The sequence below is a fragment of the Vicugna pacos genome, chromosome 30 (assembly GCF_048564905.1).
Source record: "Vicugna pacos chromosome 30, VicPac4, whole genome shotgun sequence".
Taxonomy (NCBI): Eukaryota; Metazoa; Chordata; class Mammalia; order Artiodactyla; family Camelidae; genus Vicugna; species Vicugna pacos.
In genome coordinates this window covers 9573846-9589285 of record NC_133016.1, presented here as the reverse complement: position 1 = coordinate 9589285, position 15440 = coordinate 9573846, and the positions used below count along the sequence as shown (strand labels likewise).

General features: G+C 41.6%; 2 protein-coding genes across 2 annotated transcripts in view; both read right to left on the bottom strand.

Annotated features, from left to right (window-relative positions):
* Window positions 1-3846, bottom strand: part of VPS4B (vacuolar protein sorting 4 homolog B) — a 29773-nt gene extending 25927 nt beyond the window's left edge. The window contains exon 1 of the mRNA XM_072952090.1: window positions 3573-3846. Coding sequence (XP_072808191.1) covers window positions 3573-3599 — 27 coding nt within the window. The 5' untranslated portion in view covers window positions 3600-3846. The remainder of the gene's footprint in view (window positions 1-3572) is intronic.
* A 6965-nt stretch (window positions 3847-10811) lies between these two features.
* On the bottom strand, window positions 10812-11400 carry LOC102542967 (ribonuclease kappa). The gene has a single exon (XM_006205727.4). It carries the CDS (start codon window positions 11197-11199, stop codon window positions 10903-10905), a length of 297 nt encoding a protein of 98 aa, XP_006205789.1. The 5' UTR covers window positions 11200-11400; the 3' UTR covers window positions 10812-10902.
* Window positions 11401-15440: the final 4040 nt, after the last annotated feature.

Genomic DNA, 15440 nt, shown 5'->3' with positions numbered 1-15440 from the left:
TCTGGGGCCCATCCCCACCTTCCTCCTCTGACATTTATCCCCTCAACTATATCTACTCAGCTGTTCTCCCCAACCTAACCTCTCCCTTCCCAAGGGAAGCATTATTTAGCATAAAACTATATGCGAGTCCTAACTGAGTCATAGCTCAACACACAAATGGAAACACACCAGTCCTCCCCAGTTCCAAGGTTCCCCTCTAGCTACCATCTCACACCTCTTCACGTCCATAGCAAAGTCCCAAAGAGAACCCCAAGTTCATCTCGGTTTCTTGACTCCTCCTACGGCAATGCTTGCTGCTCCGTGACCATCAGATCTCTCATTTGTCTAGTTATAGGTAACGAGGTAAGCACTTAGCCCTCATAAGACATCTGACACAGCCTCCTCTGGTCATGAAAGCACCATCCTCTCCAGGTTTTACTCTTGGCTGTGGCACAATTCTTTTTCAGGCTCCCTTTTCTCTCCCCTTAAAGGCTGATTTTCACTGGCTTTGAACCTTGGTCCTTGTTTTTTCCTCATTCTATAAACTCTCCAAGATGCCTTTAACCTCTGCTACCACCTGCATGCTGCTAACTCCTAAATCCTTATTCCCAGCCCAGCCTCTCTAAGTTCTACATATATGTAGCCAATGGATATTGGACTGCTCAATGGACATTTCCACTTGATTGTCCCCACCGATATTTCAAATCCAAGAAGCTCAAAACCACCCTAGCCCCTCAAATGCCCCCTCTTCTTGTAATCCCCAAACCAATTCCTATCCACTCGGATATCCAATCCACGAAATCTGGGAGAAAACCCAGGCTCCTCCGCCTCCCTCACTTTCTAAGTGCAAATCCAAGCCTGACTATTCTTCCTCTTCAATTTGTCCCTGATCAATCCTGTCTTCTCTATTCTAATAGGTACTGGACTATTTTGGCTCTTACCATCTCCCACCACACAGAACTCTGCCTCCTAACTGGCCTCCCTGCATCCAGGCTTGCTATCTGTCAAGCTGTCTCCTGTACACGTACAACAGTTTCATTCTAAAACAAAAATCTGAGTATACTGTCTTTCCTGACTCTCCATCCACAGCAGGATGGGGACCAATCACCTCTGTGCAGCACACATGGTTCTGTGATGTGGGCTAACTAGGCTCGACCTCCCACCTGGCACACTCTCTTCCCATCACATCAAACTACTGCGAAAACACAGCTGGCTCAGACATCGTACCCTTGTGTATAGTGTGTTCTCCACCTGGAATATGCTATGCCACTTCTCCCTATAAAACTCCAGCTTCTCCAAAACTCAGCCCAGTCATCATGGCCCTCCTGCTGCAAAGCCCTCTCCAGCACCCCTAGACGGCCTAGCCTATGCTTCCTCAGAATTTCCACTGCCTCTTGTACATTTGTCCAAAGGTCACACAGTATCCTAGTAGTCACTTTGTATGTCTGTTTTCACATCAGAATATAAGTGCCTGGAAGTCAAGGATGATATATTTCTCTTCTGACTCCCCAACACGAAGCAAAATGCAAGGCATGGTAGACACTAAAAATACTCAGGACTGAGTAAACTTTTGAGTTCTATGCACACTGCATTAGCTGCAATTTCTCCCAACCCTCTCCAAGGTTTATTACACTTTTAGACTGAAGCATATGTTGTTTTTCTCTGCCTGGAATGCACTCCAATTTCTTGTCCAAAAAGGCATAACTTTATAGTGAAAAAAGCACAAACTTATAAGCAGATAGATCTAAACTCAAAAACATCTTCAGTACTAATTAATTGTATGTCTTTGGGCAAATCATAACTTTAAAAAGCTTTGGTTTCTTATACTGTGAAATCAGAATAATATTCATCTTGAAGAGTTGTTCTGAGGACTAAATGAGATCACAGCAAACGCCAGGCAGACAATTAGTGTCAGTACCTTTCACTTTATCTGAGCTCACATCACCTTCTCTATGGAACATTTCTCCTTTATCCTTGAAGAGTTACACAACCCCTTCCTTCTGCCCTCCTATACTAACCTTAATTCTATCATAGCATTATTGCATTATTTTATTTTGATTTTTAGTTATCTGCATTTCTCCATTTGATTATAAGCATCTGGCTATGGAGATTTTTGCCTTGTTTGGTGAGGAAGTTATTCGTTATTGAATATTCTTCATCCAAATCCTACATTAGAAGGTTGAAAAAGTTGATGAGAAAGCGCACCTGTGACCTCAACCATTGATAAAATTGTAATTCAACGTCTCTCCCTGTTTAACACTAGCAACTATGCCTTAATATGGGTCAATCTTTAGCTGATTCACTGAAGAACAACCAATAATCCCCTTCAAATATGATGTAAACTGATTATAGAATGAAACTGCAAATCCTGCAAAAGAAAAAAGCTAAGCAAATAGATAAAAGTTACATTGTAGAATGCCCAAACCACATGAAAAGTCTTGAAAAATTAAAAGATGGTGGACTATGTATAAAATAGATGAGCAGCAAGGGTACACTGTATAGCACTGGGAATTAAAGCCATTAACTTGTAATAACTTTTAATGGAGTACGGCCTGTAAAATACTTACTCACTATGCTGTATACCTAAAGCTAATATAATAATGTAAATCAACTACATGTCAATAAAAAATTTTTTTTAAAAAAATGGTGGAACAAAACCATGCAGTTAGCTGACAAACCAACAAGGATGAAGACAAGATGGGCACTTCAAAAGAAGTTACCTTTGATACTCAAAGGTACAATACTGTTCAACAGTAAGGCCAAGACAAGAATTCAATACAGGTATTCATGCTACTCTTCTGTTCCAAACTTACCTAGTGGACCAGAGCCCTCCAGGTTAAGTCACATTCTAAACCCCACTGAAGCCTCAGATCTATTCTAGAAATGGGAGACTGTTTCAAAAATTTCTCATCTCAATAAATTCCATTCCAAGGACCGAAGAATTAAGTCTAAAATCTTAAGATTACATGATTATGTACAAAACACTGTGCTCACTGCAATAAGGCGTGGGAAGGCGTTGTCAAAAAAGAGCTTAAGAGTTCCCCTTGATCTTAACATACTTTGGGAGCCGTAATAGACTGCACATCAACGCACAGCTCAAAGAATTCACGGATTCCTCAGATTTGAAGACTGTCTCAAGTTTCTATCCACCTGACAGCTCGAAAAGGGCTTTGCTATACCAACTTGAGAAACTAGGAGCGAACTCGGACCACTCTATTTTCAACTGGTTCAGAGCAGTGCTCTGGATACATGACGTTCTTTCCTTTCTCCCTTACACTGTTTGGAGCGTCCGCTGCCTCTCGTTCAAAGCTCTGCCCAGTTCAGTTCAAACTCGGCTGGCATAAAATGGAAAAAACAAAATTAAAAGTCTCAACAAAAGTCAAGAGTCTCACAAAGCCAGTGGGCTTGGTAGACCCCGGAAGTGGGCGGAAAGCGTCCGACTCTCCCACCTGCCTCTGGGCAAGGTCGCCGCCCTCTTCTGCCCGGCACAAGGGGCGCGGCCGCTTCCTCCCTCCTCCCCCGCTCCTCTACCCCACCCCCGGCCCGAGCCTCCCCTCGCTCTAGCTCTCCAGGGGGCGGGAGAGTGGTGATACCTGGAGGTTGTTGGAAGTGGATGCCATGGCGGAGATTCGAGGCGGTTCCTGGAGGAGGAACGGGGGCAGAGAAAGCCAACAGCACCACTGTCGATTCCGCCCGCAGGTGCCCCAAACGTGAGCAGGCTGGTGCCTCTCAGACCCCAAGTGGCGGCGTCCCTTCCAGAACTTGTTCCAAAACAACACTGCGCTCCAAGAACCGCCCGACCCTCCTCACGAAACTTCCGCAATCCCGAGCCCCTCGGGGCTCTGGTCCCGCCTCTGGCCTCACAACTTCCGCTTTCGTCATCAGCACGCGCACCACCCAGTCGGGAAGCCATCCTAGTCTCGCGTTAGCTTGGAGCCTCGCGAGGCCTGGAGAGGGGTCCCGAGGCCTGGCGGAAGTCAGCCTGTGCGCAGGCGCACTGCGGCTCCAGCATGGGAGCAAGGGGACCGCCTGGAGCCGGAAACGGTTTGTTTTGCCCCGTTTTTTGGGTGTCTTGTATTTTGAGATGAGTTATTGGTTCAGGTTCCTTTTACTCGACGTCGTGGAGAGTGCTCTGTCGCTCTGTGGCTTTTGTGTGAAAACAGTTACCCCGTCTCCCAGACCCAGTGTTTGGGAACTTAGGGCCCGTTACCATTTCCTCCTCTGAGAAGTGGGTAGTTAAGAGTACCGACCTCAGAGTTGTGGAGGACGCTAGTGCGGCGCGACTGGGCGCATAGCACGGTGATGGGAGAACAGGAAGGTCTCAGTACGTGTTAGCGCTTCTTACTGCTCACGCTTAACACTTCATCCAGCAAGCATGTTTCCAGTGGTTATTGTCTTGGCTCTACGAGGCCCCGAGAATATTAAAAAAAATTATGTATGGCCGCTGCCGTCGAGGAGCTTGGCAGTAGTCTAGTGGGGATGCAGACTCCCGGACACAAGTCTTGTGAAACTGTTAGGCCAGGTATTATTTATTCCAGTTATAGTTACAAGGAAGGTTAATAGCTTGAGAGGTTTAGTGCTTTATGTGAGACCACGGAAATCAGGGCTTTGTAGCAGAACTGAGATAAGACCTGTTTGCAGCCACAGTACTCTTTTTCTTCCTTCCTTTCATAGTTCAGCTTCTCAAAGGAAAGTGAAATAGGTGGTTAATCACTCTACCATTTTATTTCCTGCTCACTCCCTAATTCTCCTAAATAATTAAAGTGCTTCCTCCTCCTTCTTATTTGGTATTGTCAACTACCCAGCTCTTGAAATCTCTTCTGTGTGGTGTCCTAATGTCCTTCTGACCTCCTCACTTCCTCAGCTTCTTACTCTTAACGGCAGAATATCCTCAAGAGCATCCTCTTTTTTCTCACTACTCAGTCTCTGCTAATGTTACTCCCTTTCTGGGCTTCAGATAGCAATATGATAGGAATGGCTTCAAATTTAAACGACTCAGCCCACCCTGCCTTCTGCCCAGCATTTATAGCTACCTCTCAGAGAACTCCAAAAACCATAGGGTTTCCCCAGAAGACAAATTCAACACATTAGAAGTCAGATTAATTATCTTATACCCCAAACTTAACTTCTCTGGTTTTTCCTTCTCAGAATATCACGAAGTCTCCATCATCCAGGTTCAAAGCTAAAGCCCTCTCCGCCTGCACCTATCAATGCTCCTCCTGGCCCCTTCATGTCCCCTTCCAGTTACTGATGAAATTCTGTAGGGACTCCAGCCCTTAGAATGTCAGCGCATAAAAGACACTTAATAAATATTAAGCTGTACAACTGAGCTGTTTAAAATAACTCGCTCGTTCCTTAAGGTCTTTAATTTTGCCTGAAGGTATAACCAGACTCCAATTTACCTTTCAATTCAATCCCTAAATTTTACTGAACACCCACTAAACACAAGTCTACTAGGCATTAAGAAACTATGAGGATGACTAAGATATAGTCTTTGTCATTTAGGATTTTACAGTTTAGTGGAAGGCACAGACATGTAATAATGAAAAGAGAATTCACTGAGATATTTGAGTACTACAATTGGGTATCACAAAGTGCCAGGCTGTTTTGGAAGCAGGATATAAACCAAACAGTCAAAAATCCCTCTTTTATCACCAAAACGGTAGTAAGTCGTGTTGATATCATGTACCCTCTAATGTGCAACGAGAAAAGTATCACCTGTGGTATTCTTAAAAGTCCCAAACCTGTGTCATCATGAGAGAAAAACTGTAAAAACACAAATTGAGTTGTTTTTTAAACTATGAAATGCCTAATATCAAAGTCATGAAAGACAAGGAGAGACTGAAAAACTTGTCACTGATTGCAGGAGACTCAGGGACTGACACGTAAATGCAATATGTTCTGGACTGGATCCTGGAACAGAAAAAGACAGTGGAAAAACTGATCCCAAAATCCAAATAAAGTCCGTATTTTAGCTAGTATTGTTATACTGATGACAATTTCTTAGTTTTGTTAAATATATAGTGGTTATTTAAGGTGTTAGCAGTAGGGGATGTTGGGTGAAGAGTATATGCAAATTATTTATGTATCTTTGCAACTGCATCTTTAAATCTTAAAACTGATTTTGACAGTGGCCAGGCTATTTCAGGCAGGAAAAAAAAGCATGAATAAAGGCACAGAAGTGTAAAATATATGACGTATTTGAGGGCTGGCTGGGATGTAGAAAGCAGGGGGAGCTGCAGGGAAGGAGTGACTGGAGGGAAAGCTAAAAATGCACCAGCTGGCACTGCCAGGTGCTCCAGCTTTGAAGATAAGGAGTTTGGACTTTGTTCTGTAAGGATTCACTGAAAGGTTTTCTCCTCCCTCTTTCTCTCTCTCCCTCCCTGTTTCCCTCCTTCCCTCCTTCTTTCCCTCTTTCCCTCCCTTCCTAATTTTGTTCCTTTTAGAAGAAAGAAGCTAGTGGAGTCTTGATTTGGTCGGATACATGTTTCCCCTGCTCTCCAAAAGCAGCGTGTTCGTACGTGAAACCATTCCTACATGAAACCTTTCATATTTCATAAGCTGAAATGGCCTAAAGCAAAAAAAAATCTTGCTAACAGATGCACGAAATAAATCAAGATAAAGCACAGATGCTCACAGACACAGTTCAAAGCTATAGCAACTTGATGCTGAGATGCTGAATGTAGTTCTGGGGAAAGAGCTTGGCGGTGCCACTGCCCATGGTGGTACCCGGGGTGTGCTCCCTCTGTAATTCACTGCAAAACAAGCACTGTATGCTATTTTTTTCTGCATTTTCTTATAAAAGCAAAAGCCCTTTACAAATTTCTTTCAGTTAGCGAAAATGGGTCCTAACACAGGTCTTTCATAAAAGTGAAGTGGCACAAAGCAAATTTTCAAAATGCAGGGAGTCCTGTGTTGGTTTTATGGAGATGGATCTCACAGTTGGTTTTATAGGAGGGACAGGGGAGACAGGAGGCAGGAATGTCAGGCAGGAAGCTACTGCAACAGTCTTAACGTTTTAGAAAACAAGGTCTTCAGAGATGAACAGCGTATTCCCCACTTCTGAAGCACAGCCCCAATTTGGACTTTGATTAATACATCCTCTCTCCCTCAGTTGTGTTCACCAATTCAGCCTGCTAAAAGCGTACCTATTCTTCAAGTACCAGTTCGAGTGTCACTTGCTGAAGACAGCTTTGAAACCTCCTTGAACTCTCATCGCACTTTGGGACCTTGAATTGTCCTGAGACAATGCATGCTAATTGTCTAATTCAGTGCCTGGCGCATAACAGATACACAAAAAATTGTTAGCCTCACCTGCATAGTGTTACTCCTTTCTAGGCTGTAGAGTCACCAGGGCTAAATCTTCATTTTATTCATTTTTCTAACGCCTCCCCCCTCTCCCACGGATACACACAGAGTATGTGCTTAAATAGCCAAGGTTTGTTGAACAAAATGAAGTCTCCTTGTGAATGATCAAGGGCTTTGGAGATTAGGGAGCTTGGTCAGCTGGCAGGTGGCATCTGTGACTCATCCTTCAGCAAGGTCTCACATCCAGCCCATCCAGGACCAAACCCATCTCCCTCACCTTACAAGAAACACATAATACTAAAGTCGTCACAGCATGAGTAGGGCAGCCACTCATTATCCACCCAGGAGTCAGGTCTCTGCTCGAGTGACTCACCAGATCCCTCCCTGACCTGGGACACAGCTATAAGGAAGGCCAAGCACTGACAAGGCTGGTCATGTGAAGGAAGTGATTCATCCAGGTTCTCAGGCAGGAAACCTTTTCTCCATATCAGGCAGCACACCTTTCTGGAACCAACCCAGCAACGTCAGTCAGCCCTGGAAGGGCGGGCGTGTCCGCTGAAGCAGCCTCCTTGTGGATTATCTAAGGTGATTATGTTCGAAGGCATCAGCTCAGAGGAGAAAAGATGAGGTGCCTGCCCTCGGAAGGTTACATGCCAACGCCATCATCCCCCAGACTGCGGATAGTTCAAATACAGAAATGTTCATGTACACAGAGAATACATTGCAAACACCTTTCCCCACGCCTGTGCGACACAAGCCTTTCCTGGACATTTTCTCCAAGAATGTCTCCTTTGCTCTGGTGTTGGATTCAGGATTCAAGTGATTTTGCCTGATAATGTTCTACTTGTTGAAGGAAGGTGGAAAATATTTGATCTCTTCTCAAAACTCCCTCTTCCCTCTCAGAGAGTATCAGGTATGAGCTATCTTTCAGTTTTCTTCCTCTTTCAAAGCCCTCAGCTCAGTTAATTCCAATTAATTGATCTTTGCCAATAGGATAGGAAACATGGCATTTTATAGTCTTATTAGATATTCTCTCTGACATATTTACAGATACAATGACTTGCTTCATAATAATGCAGTGTAGGGGTGGGTAGGTTGAGTGTGTGTGTGTGTGTGTGTGTGTGTGTGTGTGTTTGTGTGTGTGATAAATGAAACAAGAATGGCCTTGAATTGATGGCTTGTTGACCACTGCAACTGGGAATGGGTGCAGGGTGTGGGGGATGTTGACTGAACCAATCTCTCTACTTTTCTGTATGTTTAAAATTCTCCATGATAAGAAATTTTTTTAACAAATTGCATTTCATATTTGTGTTGAACTCCTGTTCACATTCTTTGTCCAACTTTCTATTGTATGTTCATTTTTCATCTTTCTTTTATTGATTTACTAAAATCTTTTGTGTATTAAGGAAGTTCATCTTTTGTTATATGTGTTGCAAATATTTTCCCATTTTCTTTCAGTTAGTACCTTTTTAGGTTTGAGAAATTAAGTTTCAACGTAGTCACATTTATCATTCTTTTCTTTCATTTTTTTTTGTTATGTTTACAAAGACCTGATACTAGGTTATCTAAAACAGCAGTACACCTGCCTGCTCTTCAGCTACTTTCAGTGTTTCATTGCTTCATTTAAATCTTTGCCCTCTCTGGAATTTATTTTGGTGTAATGATTAAGCTCAGGATCTAGCTTTGTTGTTTTACTTTTATTATTGTGAATGGGTGGTCAGTTGTCCAGGCATTATTTATTTAACACCCATCTTTTCTCCACTCATTTGAATGGCTACCTTTGTTGTATACCAGTTTCTCACATGGATTTATTTGTCTGAAATCTTGATTTTTTAATAAAGTATTCCTTTTCATCACCTTTCCTTATGCCAGCAAAAGATTTTTTTTATGACAGTAGCTTTATAATACAGTATCTTGTGGAACTGCCTGATTTACTCTAAGCAGAACAGAAAACTAGCTAACGGCTCAGGCACGGACGCTAGGATGCTTGGTTCAGACCTTGGCTCCCATGTGTATCAGGCAGTTACTTAGTCTCTAAGCTGCTATTTCTGCATCTATGAAACGGGGCTAGTAACACTACCTGTCTAATGGGGGAATTAAACAGAATTGGGCTTGGAACCTACCAAATGTTAACTAACCATAATTTTCTGTATAGTTAATATTTTCTCATATTTACTTTTCTGTGTTAACTTTAGCATTGTTTTCTCAAGGCCCACCTAAAAAGCTTATTGATTTTGTAACTGAATAGATAGATTAGGACAGATGAATGTCTTTAAACTATTGAATTTCCCTCTGATATCAAAAACAGGTAATGTCTTTTTTTTTAAGTCTTCTTGTATGCTTCTAGGCAGAGTTTCATTTTTTTCTTCATCTAGTTGTTGAAAAGCTCCTTTAGGCCTATTTCTAGGTATTTTATTGTGTTATTGTTGCTATCATAAGTAGTATATTTCCTTCTCATATTTTCTCACTAGTTACGGTTTTTCTAAAATTTTTATTTATTTATTCTTGTGGGAGAGGTAATTAGGATATTAATTAATTAATTTGTACAAATGGTGGTACTGGGGATTGAATCCAGGACCTTGTGCATGCTAAGCATGTGCTCTACCACCAAGCTGTGCCCTCCTCCACCCCAGTTAGGTTTATGTGTAGGAAACCATGCGAGCCTATGCAGATTAATTTGCCAGAGTTGTTGTTTCTAATAGATGATCAATATATTCTCTTGGAGTTTCTAGGTAAACAGTGAAAACAGCTGCCAACAGTGATATCTTTCCCTCTTTCCCTCACAGTGTTGAAAGTGTCAAGAGTAGTCATCCTTTTATTTTTCCTAACTTTGAAGGAAATGCTAGTAGTACTTCATAAATAATCATTTTAAATGGTATTGTATAAGTTTTCTATTTCTGTGTAACACATTACCACAAACTCAGCAGCTTAAAGCAACACATTTTCATTGTCTCACGGTTTCTATAGTTGGGAAGTCCGGGCATGTCCTAGTTGGGTTTTCTGCTCCAGGCCTCACAAGGCTGAAATTAAGTTGCAGGCTGGACTGTGTTCTCATCTGAAAGTTCCGTTAGGGAAGGGATACTACATTCAAGCTCCCTGAAGTTGTTGGCAGAATTCCTTGTGTCGTGGAGTTCATGATAGTTCACTTCATCAAAACCAGGAATACACATGTACACACACACACACACACACACACACACACAAACACACACACACACACACACACACACACACACACACTTGGAGTCTCTGCTGTTTCGAGTTTCTGACTTCAGGAAAAGTCTTAGACCCTCTTTTAAAGGGCTTCCCTGCTCAGGTCAGAACTAGCCAGGGTAATCTTTTTTTTTTTTTTTTTTTTTTTTAGGAGAGCAGTTTCTCTTTATTGTGGAAAAGGACAAGGCGAGGGGGCCAGAGGGACAGGGAACGGCCACAACTTCTCTCCATTGAGGACGGGTGCCAGAGGTTGGCGAACAAGGGATTCAGTCTTCCACCAGGGAAATCCAATCCTCAGAAGGCGCCAGAATGGATGGCGGGGTGGGTGGGGGGGGACGACGACCAGGTGGGGAGAGTCTTTAAATACAGGTGGGGGCAGGCGAGGGGAAACGCGACGGTGCTCTAGCGCACCATGTATTCCTTGCGCTGATTGAGCCGAAGCTGGCAGAAAAAGAAGCCTCCGAGAAGGAAGTAAAGGCCCGCGGCGATGAAACAGTTGTAACTGACTTGCTCGTAAAGGTTGTATATGTTCTGGGGGCCATTCTCAAAATCTTTCTCCGTGAAGGGAACATCCTCAAAAAGCACAGCGGAGTGGATATTGAAAAAGATTCCGAGCATTATCAACATGATCACTCCCCAGGCGCTGAGGACGATGCCGCAGGCGGCCAGCTTGGGCCCACAGCACAGAAGTGACGCCATGAAGAAGGGAGTCGGGGATCGCCTTGCTGTAGGCCGGGTAGGTAGGCGGTTAGTGGAAGCCCCCCGGTAATCTTCCTTTTGATTAAGTTCAAATCAACTTATTAGGACTTTCATTACGTGTGCAAATCTCTCACCTTTGCCATATTCTGTTGGTTTGAAGGTAAGTCACGGGTTCTGTCTATACTTAAGGGAAGGGAATTATACAAGGATCTGACTCATTGAGGGTCCCTTAGGGTATGTCCAGCGCAGTAATATTTCACAAGACATCTCTACGAAGGAGAAAGGAAAAAATAATATTCTGTTTTAACATAAGAGAAATATGGAGGATTTCATATTGCAAGTACTATATACAATTTTTATTGGTTCTCTATCTGTCTAATTTATGTTTTACAGGATTCTGGTAAGTATTACATTTATTAAGATAACAAAAAATAAATACTTAGAAAAATGGAGTGACTGCCAGAGAGAGACATACTGTATTTTATCGCTTATGTATAGAATCTGAAAAATAAAATAAAATGAATGAATATAACAAAACAGAAACACTCGCAGATACAGAGAGCAAAGTAGCGGTTATTAGTGGGAGAGGGAGGAGGGAGGGCCAAGATAGGGGAAAGGAATTAAGAGATACTAACTACTGTATATCAGACAACAAACTAGAAGGGTATATTGTACAGCACAGGGAAAGCAGCCAATATTTTATAATAACTTCAAATGGAGTATAATCTATAAAATTTTCGAATCACTATGTTGTACGTCTGAAACTGATATAATACTGTAAATCAACTATACCTCAATAAAAAAAGAAAAAAATAGCATGACTAAAGACAGATACTTATAAAGAAAGGCTTCATGAAATATTGCTGCCTTGGAAAATCGTATGCGCCGAAAGCATTTGGTTTATAAAGAGGAACCACTTCTCTGCACCTTAGAAATATGCTAACCAGTACATGTTCTAGCAGCAAAACTGATTGAGACATACAAGCTCTCACTGTCCGCTGAGTGCTTCCCCAGAATGACTCACTCCTGTCTTTTGAGCAGGCGAAAGCTCCCCAGGTTGCTGCCACCAAATCAGCACAGAGGTCTGGAGTGAGATTGTTGGGGTGGAATCATTTTTAGTTCAAAAATTAACCTGCATTTACTTCTCATGGACCAGTTTCAGGAGCAGGATTTGGGAGAGTAACACCTAGCACAGGATAGCACGCTCTCCCAAAGAACAACAATACCATCATCAAGCTAATGACTGTCTACATTAGCAAAGGAATTTTGCATTTTGTTATCTAAGCCAAATTTTCCCCAAGAATTATAGTCTAATTTAATTGTTCATTGTCCCATTTGATTGCTAAATTAAGTCAACTCTACAACAAGATTAGGCAGAAATAAAATAAATACACTATAACAGTAGCAATTATGTGTTTTACAGGAGAAGGCTCAAATGTGATGTCTGTTTAGTGTGTTTTTTTTTTCTTCTGAAAGTAGTGTAATGGTCTCTTCACTCTCTTAGAAGCTCATTATTATCAACTTAAAGCAAATCTGTTGAGACTTTAAGCTTTCTTTCCATTTTCCTTTTCTTCCTTTCCAAGTGCATAGACATATCTGCACACATTTTCAAAGGGGTATCATTCTATCAGAAAAATAAAAGTTGGTTGGGGTTTTGTGTAGAAGTGTCATTTAATTATGAGCTAAACATCTAGTAAACAGCACTATGGTAAATTTCTGAGTAACTGGTGAAGCTAATACTCTGGGTGGAGAGGGGTATGGGGCAGGACTAGGGACCCCTGAATGAAAGGCCAACCTGACCGCTTAAGATTGAAAATCAGCTGGCAAAAATTGAAAATTTCTGCTTTGTGATTTATCAGTATTTAAAAGCAGATTCGAAAAGAATACATATCAATGGTGGAATGAAAAAACCAAGAATTGCCAAACCTAAAAAATGTTTTATTGGAAGCTACTGTTTCAGTGCAACTTGAGGTCAGTATTTTAACTAGATAAGCCATTTAATCCTCCTATTTCTACTCTGTAACTGTGTTAGTCTTTGGAATCAAAGCATGTGGGATGGAATTCCTATTTATATGTGTGAATAGGTGTAAACTCTGGGACTTTAAGAAGAGACGATAGAATTGGTGACACACCTATGCTTGGACCAATGATACTTTTCAATCACTCAACCAACTGGTACTGAGCTCCTATTAGGTTTGCAGACCTGGGTCTGGTGTTTTAATGAATCCAAATGAGAAGTCAAAACATGGCCCTTTCTCCCCAAAACTTCTAATATAACTGGGAAACAGAGCAGTTACAAACAGAAAGAAGTCTTCATGGGGCAAAATGAATAATAATACAATGTGCACCTTATGAGTTAAAAACAACTGGTGAGAATGCAAAAGAATATGAAAACAAATACATGTATATATGTGTAGCGGGAACATTATGCTGTACACCAGAAATTGATACGTTGTCACTGACTGTGCTTCAATAAAAAACAAACACAAACAAACAAAAAACAAGTGAGAAATGTTGGCTGCATTGATCACAGAAAAGGCTGGGTCTGAATTGTGCCTAGAAAAGGACCTTTAGATGCAATGAAGGAATTTACATTTGTTCATATAAAGACATTCTGTGCTACTGCAGAGAGTTGTCCTTTCATATTATTCAAATTATAATTACAGAATGAAACTCTTGATAGCTCAAGTGTTTATTCATAATCTTGGCCAAATTCCACCTTGAAAGAGAAAGGATAGGTTAAAAACCACAGCCAATTCAATTATTTAATTTCATTGTATTAAAGCTCAAGGTTGCCAAATGGTCTCATTACCAAATTATATCCTAAGGTCATGCTAGGAAAATACGCTGTTCAGTGCCAGATAAACTGCTCCCAAGGGAAACTCCTGGCCAGTGGTGTTTTTGAGGTTGCAAAAATGGCTGTTTTTCATTGGAAAATTCCATCCTCCACCCCCGATACTCTTGGAGGGTTCTTTGGCTCATCCAATCTGGTGCAACAAAGCTTTGGGCCAAACAGTTATCATGTAAAAGACACTCAGTAACACATGAATGAGAACTAGAAGCAATTGTAAAAGCAATTTTGTAATAGATTTTACAATGGAACAACTTAGGTCTATAAAAATCATAGAAGAAAGCAGCAAATTGTAGTGCTAATGACAAATGCCTTCCATATATTGTTACCAAGTATTTACAGGTTGTTAAAACAATATAGTAAGAAAGTCAAGTGAAGGGAAAATATAAATAAAAATGTGAAAAGACTGAAATGTTCAGCTTTCATTCTTCGTGTTTTAGGATCTGTTTTTAAAGTGGTGGGACTTTGTAGAAGCAAAAAGTTCAGGTTCCCTCTTAAAAGAGAAAGTGTATACCCCTATCAAGGCAAGGAATACCCCCTAAAGAAAGTGGTTTTCTGTGCCAGTGAGAAATTCCAGAAAAGGGATATTATATGAGTCCCTAAGGGGTGGATTCAGGTCGGGGGAAATATATACCTTGGAGAGAGGTGGAGACATTAACTTATTTAAGAGTTGGCTCTCTTCAAAGACCCCAGAGTGTAAAGTGTCATGTAATTGATCCAAGTGGACAATATGTCAATCAACAAATCTAAATTGAGTTGACTATTATGTGGAAGGCATTGAGCCCTCCAAGCTCCTTCTAAATTTTCCGAGTGAAAAAGGGCAGCATTGTGCATTGATTGTCTAAGTAGTGGGTATTACAACACAAATATGTTCGAGATGTGCTGACGGTGATGTTGTAACTACTGTGCGGTCTCTGCACACTGTGGTGCGGTAGAAAGAGCTCTCTCTCGGCTGGAAGTCCTGACATCCTAGGTTCTAATCCTCACTCTCCCACTCAGCAGCTTCATGGCCTTTCTTAGTTAAGAGAGGAGTTGGAATGAAACTCTGTGTCATTTGATCGGAAGACTCCAGGTCTATACTCAGCTATGCCACTCCCTTTCTTTTTGACCTTAGGGAAGTCATTATTAGCTTCTGTCATTTTTAGTCTGCTTTTGTGTGTGTGTGTGTGTGTGTGTGAAAAAGATGAGCTAGATCATCTCTAAAGTCTCGTGTGGCTTTAAAGCAGTCTCTCAAGGCGTGGCATAATTGTATTACATGAAATGACTAGGGATGCTGAGACGTGCATCTTTGCTTTTAAGCCCGATTTTTGAGGCACTGTGGTATAACATTAAGTATTAGAGTTCTTGAAATGAGACCCAAGGACAGACACTTAACTGCTCTGAAACCTAG